Genomic DNA, 13,899 nt, shown 5'->3' on the forward strand with positions numbered 1-13,899 from the left:
ATAGCGTTCTTCCTTGTCTTCTATCCTCACTTTTCACAGTGCAGCAATTTGATGAAATTGTATATTTAAGTATATAATTATTGTGCACGGATATCCCAATTATTAATGTGGTAAAAATAGATCATTCTATAATTCACATATATATTGTTCAGTAGCTTTATGCTTTTCAAAAGCCATCATAAAAACCATGGTTATAATGACTTAAGTTACCCCATAACCAGTTTTTCCATATCTTATTATTTTCACAATAAATGTCTTTTCAATTGAAGTTTCTTGCCATTCAAAATCCATTTCCAAGTGATTTTACATCAGATACCAGGTCATCTTTGCACATATGCTTTGTGTGCCGTCAGCAGGAAATTTTAGTACCTTGCCCCCCATTGTCTCAAATGATTTTAATGTCACTTAATTGCAGCAGAGCTATTTGACTGTGCTAAAGTGTTATATTCTTAGAACTGTGTGGCCCTTGTATCCCAGGCTATTCATGCAATCTTGTGCTGCTGAAATGATAACATAATCAGGGACCAACAGGGTCTTCACAATCACAGCTGGCATCATTCTTCATTGACCGTAGTTAGAGTTGGGTAGTTGACTTTACAGATAAATATAAAAACCTGATATTGATATTTCAAAGCCATCCAAAATGTATGGCAGCAAAACCCATTGTTACCCATTGACAAAAAATAAATATATAACTGATTAATTGTAACAATTTTGTTTTTCTGAGGCTATTTTGAAGCCACAACCAAGTGGGGATAAATAGTATATGTTCACACGAAGTTATTTTTTTGACATGAATTTTAAAGCAGGTCCACTTCAAAATCCAAATAACCGAAAATCCTTTCCTATTTTATCTACAACACCTGCATCAAAAACCTGAATTACATCTGACTGAATGGCCTCACTTTGAGTGTTTGGCCACACATTATGGCTAGCTAGGCATGTGAAGCTTGACCTAACTGCATGAGGGTCAATGCCTGCATTGTTCTGGAGCAAAATTGTGCGGCAATTGGCCATCGAGGTTGGTGGAGTTTCGATTACATGCAGACAGCCACTGAAACTACTAAAAGGTGAAGTCAATATCATGAAAAACCTCATTACAATGGCAGGTGTCAAAAGGTGGCATGTAGTGTACAAATTGAAGTTCATGTAGTGGAAACTGGAAAAATTAGGCAAGCCTACAGATCTGAGGTACTTTTGTCTGGGAAAAAAATATGATGGCTAGATGACTGGCTCAGATGATCTCTAAAATGACATGTTTTGTAGAGTGCACCCGATTATTTATTGGCTAGTACCTAGTTTTCCTCTAGAGTAGGACAATTGATGAACCAATGGCAGGGTCATGAACACCCAAGGCTCATTGATGCGGATTGAAAGATATAGCAAGCCCTTCTGATCTGTTCCCACGGAAGAGCTGCATGTACACTAATTTGTATGTCTAATGTTGAAAGAGCCTTCAATGGGCATGTGAGCTTAAAATGGAACTCCTTCATGGCAACAGTATTGTGTAATGGCAGTGGCCTTTTTAAGCAGGATAATGATCCCTACTAAACTGCATACATTGTTCAGGTATTGTTTGAGGAACATGGCAAAGAATTCAAGGTGTTGACTTTACTTTAAAATTTCTCCGTTTTCAATCTGATCTATTTTCTATGGGATGTACTGGAAGAACAAGTCTTTGTTAAGCGTTTCAGAAGTCGTTAGCCCAAAAAGCCTACATTGGACAGATTGGACAGACTTGACTCAATCCATTCCATTTGGCACATCCCAGAGCAACTTTGACTCTCACCCTTTAACCACTGATCTGGACTTACAATTGGGTCTTCTGGGTTGTGTCAGTGGATTATCTACCGGCCAGGGGAGTGAGACTCAAGCAAGGAAGGTCAAACAAAGCTGGATCAGTATCAAGAGGTACAAAACAAAATTAATAGAGAAAATTGTAGCCAGACTTTCAGCTGGGGTCAGATACCAGGTAATCAATTAAGCAAAGTCAGGTTAGCCAAGGTCAAAGTCAGGAGTGATTGCAGAACAAAGAAAGTAAGGGTCACAAACTGGATCTGGATCAGAACAACAGGAGAAACACCAGAGCACAAGGAGTAAACCAAGCAATAACTGGGAGTTTAAGAAGCGTGTAGTACTGCCCCCTTATCCACAGCAAGGAGCTGATTACTCCTGTTGAACTGTTGAACAGGACACATACCCATTCTCCTTGACTGAACATCTTAACAGGTCCCAGCCACACCATCCGTGGTTGGACAGAAACTGTACCTCCCAGTGATATTGGCTGTAATATATTTTCTGTTGCCGGTGCCTTCCGCATGATAAATACAGCGGCACCTGCCGTTAGAGGCAGCCTTCATTGGCGCAGATCCAGGTAAAGATACAAAAGTCTGAACCACTGAGTCCAGTCCACTTCCTCACGACTTGCACCACTCAGAGAATCTGCTCAGAACATCTTGGTGCCAGATGCTAAAGCACAGCTTCATGTGATGTTATAGCATTGTCCAATAGTAGAAAAAGAAAATCCAGCATCGGATGATTTACAATACAAAATATAGCACAGCTTGATGACTTGTTTTTAGCTCTTTTGGTGCCCTTGATCAGTGCACACAGTGTCTCATATGATGGAGAAAACTAGACTGTTGTGCATATTTTCACTTCTGCCATCCTTGTGCATTTAGAAAAAAAAACTTTTGAAGGGTATCCTCCTCAATATTCCTGTGGAAGTGGGAAAATGAACAATGGGGTCACCCCATATATAGCCACTATGACTTGTTCATCACCTGTCATCTGGGCACCCTGTAAGAGCCAATCTGAGCATCTTCAGGGATGACTGGGATTACCTGCTGATATTAAAGATAATTAAATTCCCAGTTAATTCATAGCACATTTTTGATAAACTATTGAAAACATTTCATGCCATTATTTTTGGAAGCATCTTCCTACGTTGGGTCTCTCATTCCCTTGCCTTCCCCTTAGACCAGTGTTCCCCAACTCTAGTCCTCAAGAGCCACCAACAGATCATGTTTTAAGGATTTCCTTAGTATTACACAAGGGATGGAATTATTTTCTGGGCAATACTAAGGAAATCCTGAAAACAGGATCTGTTGGTGGCTCTTGAAGACTGGAGTTGGAGGAACACTGGCTTATGCTATACAAGGGGAAGAAGGGCAGCAACAGATATAATGTGTGATGAGCGAGGCTGGCAGAGACAGCAGCTTCTCGGAACTTGATGGGCATAGCCAGGTAGCGGCTTCTTTCCTCAGCCTGCTTATGTTATCATCGTAATGGGCAGGACTGGGTGGCTGGCTAGGGACGTACGTGTGAAGAGCCTACTCTGTCTCTACCGTCTTCTTTCTTGCCGTTAGAGGTTTTAGCCAATATCGATGTTGCGTTTCTAATCAGTCAGAACCATACTTTACTGATAGAGCGAATTATATGAATTATTAAACTAAATGAGACATTTACAGGAGCGGTGCAATGGTAGTAGACATTCATATGTTGGTGCTTGAAAAGGAACAAAGACCGCTCTGTCACACAGGAGGTCAACTGCTTCATAAATTATACATTATGGTGTGGGGTGATTACAGAATTTGGAGTGGAACCCAAAAACGTCAAGCAACATTCAGCTTAATGCTATTTACACGTTAAGAACTTCCGTGAACATTGTATTTATATATAAATGATGGACATTTTAACCATTACACTAGGCCCTCTACTTTCATTGTTAAGAAGGATTAAGGCCGTTAATATATTGATTTTTTTTGTTTTGTACAGTTTTCTATTCATTATTCTTGTTTGCTAGACGACAACACAGGGCGCTAGGAACAATGGTGACCTCAGCATTATGCATTCCCCTATAACAAACACATTTTTGTTCCTATTGTTGATCAACATTTATATCTCATTAGAGATGTTGGGCTGCTTGCCTAGAATCTGTACTAGCCAATAAAAATCCAAGGTTTGGTCCAAATTTACTCTCGTCTCTATAATTAATTTAACAGAAAGGTCAACATTTTTCTATAGAGCATTATCCGCTCATTACTTTTCTGCACTTTTGTTACTACCCTGTTTTTCAGTTTCTTTACAAGTACCGTATGTTTACATTAAAATTATTAAATTTACTTTAAAGCATACCACTGTCATTTAAGAGAACTTTTCAGAATTGGCCCTCATGTGTTTGTACATGAGGAAGAAAACAACATTTCTGGCCATTGTATGACTTGGGTCATGTATGTTACACTAGTTTTCTTCTCTACAGATTCCATCTCTAATTTTCATTTTTTTCTGAGCTGGTAGGTGGAAACCAGCTGCAATAATGTCTCCTATTCACTCATACGCAGAGATGGGTTCTTGCTTTTCTTGCATAGAAGAAATGATAAAACAATACTGAGCTGTGTGGCTGTGAATCCAGTACTGAAGTAAACTACATTTTCCGGAATCTGCATCTCAGTCTTCTTGTATCTGCTTGTCACGTTGTGCTATGTGCTGTTCTTTCCCCATCAACCTTCCATAGTCTTTTTTTCAGAGTGGTTGATGAGTTCAGGTTAGTGGGGCAGGAGGGACAAGAAGTGGCTAATAAATAGAGAGAAAAAAGGCGGATTTTTCTGAGAGAAATTACAAAGTTTTTTATTCGCCTGTGATTTATGCAAAGTTTGTTGAAACAACAGTGACCATTTATTTTGCACGTAGGTAAATTCACAAACCTCTGTAATTACCATACCACACAAAAGCATGTTATTACAATTGCTGTCAGTTCCTGTTGTCAAAACTGACAATGCAGGAAAACAGTGTGATTTTAATTTTTTCTTACCTATTTTGACTTTTTTCTCTATTTTTTAAATCGTGTAGACAAATCAATGGTGGTTGAATATGCGGACAAAGTATCTTCCCACATTCTAAAGTTAATTCGTTCGATTTCTTTTCACAATTTTTATTTTTTTAGGTAAATAGAAGTGGTTCTCTAGTTCTTCCAAAATAAAAAAAAAGAAGAACATTCTCTTCTGCTATTCTGTATTGTAAGACATTTACAAGAGAAAAAAAGTCAAAGGGAAATAGAGATTAAGTATTGTATTTGCCTCTGTTTTTTCTTTAGAAGCATTTGGAGGGTGAGCAGGGATAAGTGTGTTTTCAACTATTTAACAATGTTGGACTCTCATCATATAAGTGTTCATTCCACATGTTCCATTTATACTATAGTTTTTGATCTTATGCTATTACTAGTTGCTTCATTGCAGCCGTTCTCTGAAACCCTGCTGCATTTTAGAGAAAACATACGGTACTTTGAAAGGCCGGCAGTGGACAGTATTGTCACGCTGTCTCTGTATACTGGAGGTAGGGGGCCTAAGCTGACCCTAAGCTGGGGCCCTGACTAATCCCTCAACCTGGAGGTACTGTTAAAGGTACAGAGGTCCAGGCCGCCAGCGTAACCCCTACCTCCTGAGGATCCCTGCACCTAAGTAATCTAGTCCTGAGAAGGACCCCGATCACAACAAAAGGGGACAAGTAATAATATGCCCACACACAGTACTTAGACGAACGAGACAGTACAAGGGAAAAACCAAAACCACCTTGCATACAAAAACTACACAACTACAACAGAGGGAACACCAACGGGAAAGGAGATAAATGATAAAGCGAGGAAGGGAAAAAACGCTCCAAATACACTTATCTCTGAAACTCCAAATACCACGATCCGCTCTGTTAGTCTGCATGAAATGCTTTCACCGACACTTCCCTAACAGACCAGCAGGCATTTGAAGGAGTCTCACTACAGCAGCATTGATTGCAGCTGGGCGAGGCTGGACCTCGTCTAGCACAGAGAGAGAGAGAATTAACTCCCTCACTGCTGAAAAACACAAAGCACCAAAAAGTCAGCTGCGAGAAGTCAGGCTGTGTAATCGTGACGATCTTCGTGGCGACACACCCGTGACAGTACCCCCCGTTCTACGAGGGGCCTCCGGACCCTCAGGGCCAGGTTTATCCGGGTGAGTCGTGTGGAAGGCCCGAACTAATCGGTCTGCGTTAATATCCGACGCAGGAACCCACATCCTCTCCTCAGGACCATACCCTTTCCAATGAACCAGGTACTGAAGGGACCGGCGATTAAAGCGTGAATCGATGACCCTCGATACCTGGAACTCCAAGTTACCATTGACCACCACTGGAGGGGGAGGTAAAGGTGACGGTACCACCGGCGCCACATACCTCTTAAGCAACCATCTGTGGAACACGTTGTGAATTTTAAACGTAGGGGGGAGGTCAAGATGGAATGCCACCGGATTAATTATAGAACTGATTCTGTACGGCCCGATGAACCTGGGACCCAGTTTCCAGGAGGGAACCTTAAGCTTTATATTCCTGGTAGACAACCATACCCGATCGTTCACACTTAGGTCCGGACCAGACACTCTCCTCCTGTCAGCCATACGTTTGTAACGGTTCCCCATAGTACTCAGATTATTCAGTACCCCTCTCCATACTGAAGCGAGTGATGAGGAAAATCGTTCCTCCTCAGGAACCCCCGAAGAGCCCCCCCTACTGAAAGTACAAAACTGGGGGTGAAAACCATATGCCCCAAAAACCGGGGACTTACCAGTGGACTCGCTCCGCCTATTATTAAGAGCAAACTCTGCCAGAGGTAAGAAAGAAGCCCAGTCCTCCTGGTTCTCTGACACAAAACACCGGAGATATGTCTCCAAGCTCTGGTTCATTCGTTCCATCTGACCATTGGTCTGAGGATGAAAAGCCGATGAGAACGACAAATGCATCCCCCGCCGTGCACAAAACGCCTTCCAGAACTTGGACACAAACTGAGACCCCCGATCAGACACCACCTCGGAGGGTACCCCGTGAAGCCTCACAATCTCCCCAATGAACACCTGCGCAAGAGTTTTAGCATTAGGGAGAGCAGGAAGAGCGATAAAATGTGCCATCTTGCTGAACCTGTCCACTACAACGAGTATGACCGTTTTACCCGAAGACGGAGGGAGGTCCGTAATAAAGTCCATAGACAGATGAGTCCAAGGACGCTCCGGGATCTTCAAAGGTAAGAGGGCCCCAGACGGACGGGTATGTGAGGTCTTAGAGCGCGCACAAACCCCACAGGACGCGACAAAAGTTACCACCTCCTTATGTAAGTTAGGCCACCAAAACCGACGCGAGAGGAGATCCACAGTTGCTTTACTCCCCGGGTGTCCTGCAAAAACTGAGTTATGGTGTGCCTCGATCACCTTTTGCCGCAACTGATCTGGAACAAACAGTCTCCCCGGAGGTCCAACAGGGGCGTCCCCCTGAGCCTCCAATACCTCCTCCTCCAGCTCAGAGCATACTGCCGAAACCACCACCCCCTCCTGAAGGATAGGAATCGGGTCGTCCGTATTCCCGGCCCCAGGGAAACTACGAGATAAGGCATCCGCCTTTACATTTTTTGACCCAGGACGATATGTAACGACAAAATTAAACCTGGTAAAAAACAATGACCACCTAGCTTGTCTGGGATTCAGACGTTTCGCGGACTCCAGATATAGCAGCTTCTTGTGATCGGTGATGACGGTGACCGGATGGACTGCCCCCTCCAAAAAATGGCGCCACTCCTCAAAAGCTAACTTAATGGCCAAGAGTTCCCTATTGCCGACATCGTAATTCCTCTCAGCGGACGACAATTTTTTAGAGAAAAAGGCGCACGGATGCCACTTACCAGGGGACGAACCTTGTGACAATACTGCTCCCACCCCTACCTCGGAAGCGTCTACCTCTACAATGAATGGCTGTGACGCATCAGGTTGAATGAGTATGGGTGCCGAGGCAAAACATTTTTTCAAGGAGGAGAATGCTTGACAAGCCTTGTCAGACCACCTAGAAAAATCCGTCCCCTTTTTAGTCATGTCTGTGAGAGGCTTAACCATGGACGAGAAATTACGAATGAACTTCCGGTAATAATTAGCAAACCCCAGGAAACGTTGTAGTGCCTTAAGATTCTCTGGCCGATCCCACTCAAGAACTGCCCGCACTTTCCCAGGGTCCATACGAAAACCGGACGCTGAAACCAGGAAGCCTAAAAACTGGAGTTCCTGTACGGCGAACACACACTTTTCCCATTTGGCATACAGTTTATTATCCCGCAAGATCTGTAACACCTGCCTAACGTGCTCCTGATGAGACACCAGATCCGGCGAGTAAATTAAGATATCATCCAGATATATGACAACAAACTGTCCCACCAGGCGGCGAAAAATGTCATTAACAAAGTGTTGGAACACCGCCGGGGCATTAGTCAGACCGAATGGCATGACAAGGTTCTCATAATGCCCCTCCGGAGTGTTAAACGCCGTCTTCCACTCATCCCCCTCCTTCATCCTAATCAGATTGTACGCCCCCCTGAGATCCAACTTAGAGAACCATTTGGCGCCCACGATCTGATTAAAGAGATCGGGAATAAGTGGGAGCGGATACGGATCTCGGACCGTAATCCGATTAAGTTCACGGAAATCCAGGCAAGGGCGTAGGCCTCCATCTTTCTTCTTAACAAAGAAGAACCCCGCAGCCACCGGTGAAGATGAAGGTCTAATATGCCCCTTAGCCAGACTTTCTGAAATATAATCCTTCATGGCCTGCCTCTCAGGACCAGAAAGGTTATACAACCTAGCTTTAGGTAACTTGGCCTCAGGGAGCAGTTTTACAGAACAGTCATACTCGCGATGAGGAGGTAGTTCCTGACACCCTTTCTCCGAGAATACATCCTCAAAGTCCGCCAGAAATGGAGGTAAGACCCAAGGAGTAACCGCACCGATGACCGTGTTCATGCAGTTTTTATTACAGAATTTACTCCATTGGCTTATCTCTCTGGTTTGCCAATTAATAACCGGGTTATGCTTAGTTAACCAAGGAAGGCCCAACACTATAGGAGTGGGAAGACCCTCCAACACGTAGCAAGACAACAGTTCTTTATGTATCGCCCCCACTTGAAGTTTTACGTCATGCACAGCTTGCAAAAAACTTCCCTGACCGAGAGGCCTGGCATCGATCGAGAATATGGGGATGGGTTTAGCCAACTCACTCAATCGCATACCTTGAACCCGGGCAAACCGAGCATCAACCAGATTAGCCCCGGCCCCACTATCCAGAAGAACAGATATCCTCTCAGTTCTCGTACCCACCACCACCTCCGCCGGTACGAGAAACTGAGACGAACCTAGGGACGAAATACCTACTCCCAGATTGCCGTCCACCACACAACCTGGGATCAACAGTTTTCCGACGACTCTTCACTCTGCAAGGGACGGGATGGACACCCCCCAATAAAATGTCCCTTTCTCCCGCAGAAGAAACACCTTCCTGTCTTATGGCGCACCACCGGTCCCCTCCCCCGAAATGATGTCCCTCCTAATTGCATTGGCTCCTCTGGACTGACCAGGGGAACCACCATATGAGGGGACCTTGTAGGAGGTGGAGTCATCACAGGGGGTAGAGTTATCCCGCACCTCTCCCGAAGCCGTCTGTCAACGCGAATAGCAAGGGCCATAGCGGCTTCCAGTGACGCGGGAGAGTCATACTGTGCCAACACATCCTGTAATTTGTCGGATAAACCTTGACAAAACTGGCTCCTAAGAGCCGGGTCATTCCACTGGGTGTCCGTGGCCCACCTACGGAACTCCGAACAGAATTCCTCCGCCGGACTATCTCCCTGCTGAATCCTACGTAACTTAGACTCAGCAAGGGAGATCCGATCTGGGTCATCATATACGAGTCCCAGAGCAGCGAAAAACCTATCCACTGACTGGAGAGCCGGGGAGCCCGGGGGAAGAGAGAACGCCCAAGATTGTGGGTCCCCTTGTAGGAGCGAGATGACAATTCCCACCCTTTGTTCTTCACTCCCCGATGAGCGAGGCCGCAGCCGAAAGTACAATTTGCATGCCTCCCGGAAAACAAAAAACTTGTCCCGCCCCCCAGTGAACCTGTCAGGGAGAGCTACTTTAGGTTCTGGTCCGGCTTGCTCCTGAGGATACAAAACCTTGGACCTAACGTCCGCCAGCTCCATGGACAAACTCTGCAACTGCCGAGCTAGACCGGCTACTGGATCCATGGTAGCTGGAGAAAAACTAAGTGGTCGGTGAAAATGTCACGCTGTCTCTGTATACTGGAGGTAGGGGGCCTAAGCTGACCCTAAGCTGGGGCCCTGACTAATCCCTCAACCTGGAGGTACTGTTAAAGGTACAGAGGTCCAGGCCGCCAGCGTAACCCCTACCTCCTGAGGATCCCTGCACCTAAGTAATCTAGTCCTGAGAAGGACCCCGATCACAACAAAAGGGGACAAGTAATAATATGCCCACACACAGTACTTAGACGAACGAGACAGTACAAGGGAAAAACCAAAACCACCTTGCATACAAAAACTACACAACTACAACAGAGGGAACACCAACGGGAAAGGAGATAAATGATAAAGCGAGGAAGGGAAAAAACGCTCCAAATACACTTATCTCTGAAACTCCAAATACCACGATCCGCTCTGTTAGTCTGCATGAAATGCTTTCACCGACACTTCCCTAACAGACCAGCAGGCATTTGAAGGAGTCTCACTACAGCAGCATTGATTGCAGCTGGGCGAGGCTGGACCTCGTCTAGCACAGAGAGAGAGAGAATTAACTCCCTCACTGCCGAAAAACACAAAGCACCAAAAAGTCAGCTGCGAGAAGTCAGGCTGTGTAATCGTGATGATCTTCGTGGCGACACACCCGTGACAAGTATCCAGTATTCTGGAGTAAAACTTTTTGAAAAGTCAAACATTTTGCAACTTTTGGCATTTTTACACCAAATTCACCCAACTTCGACAAAATGGCCAGAGAGAAGGCCGGATCGGGGCATGCCACCAAAGCTCGTCTAATTCATGACGAACTGTGGAATTAATTTTGCCATAAATCTTAGTCCAGTCATTGAGTAAAGTAAGATTTGTGGTAAGGCACATATGGAGGTGCACACCACTTCTTAAACACGCCTGATTTATTAACATTGGCGTGAACATTGCCGGTCTTGATGAACCGTGGTCTATTTGTCTTGGATGACTAGTGAAAGAGGCCAGTCCCAAGTAGTTTCTCTCCACCCACTACCATAGACTGATGGGTCTCTTTCGATACTAAAACACATGGAGACATGTCCATCTAGGAGTGGGAAGAGGAGATGCTGGTAGGGACTAGCCTTGGAAAAGTCATCCAAGATGCATGGTCTCTGTCCAACTTTTCAAGGTAATTTTTAGCTGAAATTCTGCAGCAATTCAGGGTAGAACATGCATGGCTGTAATAGCACAACCAGTCTGATTCACACCACCTGGTTCTTTTAAAACGGGTTGTTTTGGATTTGAACAAAGCTTTAATACCCGATATAAAACATTTTTATTTTGGAAAACTAGAATAAGGGAATTTGCTCACAGGTCATATGCTTGGCTGATTTTAAAACCTGATGTGTATTATAGTAGCAATATTGTTGTAGGGATTCTATAAACTTTCATCCTCAAGCTGGTGGAATTTTCGTAGAATAAGTTGACCAGTGTTGCATAGTCAAAATCTTTAGTATCATTTAATGCTTCAGATTTCAACCTTTGCAGTGTCTAAGGGATAACATTTCTCCTTGCGGAGAGCGACATGTTAAGCATGTCACTGTGAGGAGACTTTTAAAGCCACAATGCTCCTCTGGGAAATATGCAAATTGTCTCTTCAAAGAGGAAGAGGACCAGAACTCTAGTGCCACTTACAGGAAGTAGCAATCCTAAAAGTCAATAGTGACCCTTTAACGAGCCTTATCACATGACTTAGGATAAGTCATGTGATAAGGCTCGTTAAAGGGTCACTATTGACTTTTAGGATTGCTACTCCCTGTAGGTGGCTCTAGAGTTCTGGTCCTCTTCCTCTCTGAAGAGACAAGGTGCAAATTTGAGACAAATCAATGGAATTTCTGCAACAAAATCTACAGGGTGAAAAACTGCTTTGGATTTTGTAATTTCTGCAGCGAATTTTGTCCCTTGTGCACACCCTCTAAGTGTATGTACACTAGATTATAAGTACATTTTATTTTTTATTCTTATTATGTTTTTTTGCACTCGAGTTTTAATGCTTGAAAAGGATCTTAAGTAAATTATAGAACTGGATTTCCTCACAAGCTAGAAGAAAGACATATTCATTAAAAGTGATTCATGCCGAAACCTGTCGGTGCAGCGATCTTTGATATAAACACACTAATGTTTCAAAGACTGCAGCATTGCTTCCTGTAATTGATCTCCACTTTTGGAACTGATGTTCATTTCAAGAAATGGTTGTCACTTAAAAGCTCATTGAAAGCAAGCAAACATATTTCTCACAATCTCAGTGTAGTCAATACGCTGGCAGAAATTGGCCGCGATTATTATGATGGGTTGTCTGCACAAAGCCAAACAGGATAGTAACTCTTATGTGTATCATATACTTCAATTTCTAGAGTCGTTATAATGATACATTTTCCTATCTGTGTGTGCAGATTTATGGGTCTAACACTGTCCCCCCTTTTCAGGTTGCTGAAATGCACGGAGAGTTAATTGAATTCAATGAAAGGCTTCACCGTACTCTCATTGCAAAAGAAGCGCTCGTGTCACAAATGAGGCAAGAACTTATTGATCTCAGAGGGCCGGTAAGCATTCTTTATTGTCTACTGATTTTCCACTTGCGGGTGAAGATTAATTGGATGAGTAGCAATAAAGACAGTATATGTTTTTGAAAAATGTTATATATTGGATGATATAAATCATAAATGAAGTTCAAAAAATAGATGCAACATGAAAAAGCACAGTAAACACTTAAATGGGTTGTCTGGGACTTTTATACTGATGGCCTATACTTAGGATAGGTCATCAATATCTGATCGGTGGGGGTGCGACATAAGCCCAGGACAGAGAGCGAGCTGCTTGAGAGTTATCGTAGAACTACCTACGGAGAAGGCAATGCTGGGCGTAGGTAGGTTAGTAGAGGGAGGAAGCACAAGAAGTTTAGTTTTGGAAAGATTCAGATACAGGGAGCACATGATAGATAGAAGATAGACAATCCCTGGTATTTTGTATTAAGGTGGGGGTGATGTCAGGAGAAAATGTGTATAATTGGGTTTCAACAGCATAGAGAGATACTGAAAACCAAATCTGCTGGTGGTTTGTCCAACACAAGAGTTGTGTGTAGGCAAAATAGGAGAGGACCCACGACTGAACCTTAAGGAATCCCAACAGTAATGAGATGAGGAGAGAAAGAAGAGTCCACAAATAATACAAGGGAGGAGCGGTCACAGATATAGGATAACCAGTAGGAAATAAACAAGAGAGAACAGTGCCCTTGACGCTGATAGAGCGTAGCATAGTGAGGAGGGTCTGGTGAACCACAGTGTCAAATTAAGCAGAGAGATCCACGAGAAACAGCAGGAAGTTGTGACCATTAGATTTAGCTGATAGTAGATCATTAGAGACTTTAGTAAGGGCAGTTCCTCTAGAGCAGTGGAAACTGGATTGTAAAGGGTCAAGAAGAGCGTTATCTGAAAGATAGCGGACCAGCTGAGAATGGACCAAGCGTTCCAGGAGTTGAGATGAAATGGGAGATTTCAGAAAAGTCTGTAGTTACCAGAGCAGTTCTGGTCGAGGGATGTTTTTTTTTAAGTAAAAGGGTTATGATGGCGTGTTTGAATGAGGAGGAAAAGGGACAGAAAGAAAGAGAGGTTAAAGGGAACCTGTCATGTCTTGTGTAGTATCTAAAGGGCCCCCATTGCATTGTTAGTGATGCAATGTGCATTACTAACACGCTTTTTTCATTAAAATCTGCGCTAATATCATGTGTAAAAAGCACTTTATATGTTTATATCGTACCTACTCGTTTAGTCATAGGGATGTGATTC

General features: G+C 43.7%; 1 protein-coding gene across 2 annotated transcripts in view; it reads left to right on the forward strand.

Annotated features, from left to right (window-relative positions):
- SNX29 (sorting nexin 29) overlaps positions 1 to 13,899 on the forward strand; it is a 564,851-nt gene that overhangs the window by 272,915 nt on the left and 278,037 nt on the right. For both annotated transcript variants that reach the window (XM_073647695.1, XM_073647696.1), the window contains exon 16: positions 12,541 to 12,657. In XM_073647695.1, coding sequence (XP_073503796.1) covers positions 12,541 to 12,657 — 117 coding nt within the window. The remainder of the gene's footprint in view (positions 1 to 12,540; positions 12,658 to 13,899) is intronic.

This window comes from Phyllobates terribilis, unplaced genomic scaffold (assembly GCF_046119375.1).
Source record: "Phyllobates terribilis strain yellow unplaced genomic scaffold, ASM4611937v1 Scaffold_9__5_contigs__length_417890890, whole genome shotgun sequence".
Classification (NCBI taxonomy): Eukaryota; Metazoa; Chordata; class Amphibia; order Anura; family Dendrobatidae; genus Phyllobates; species Phyllobates terribilis.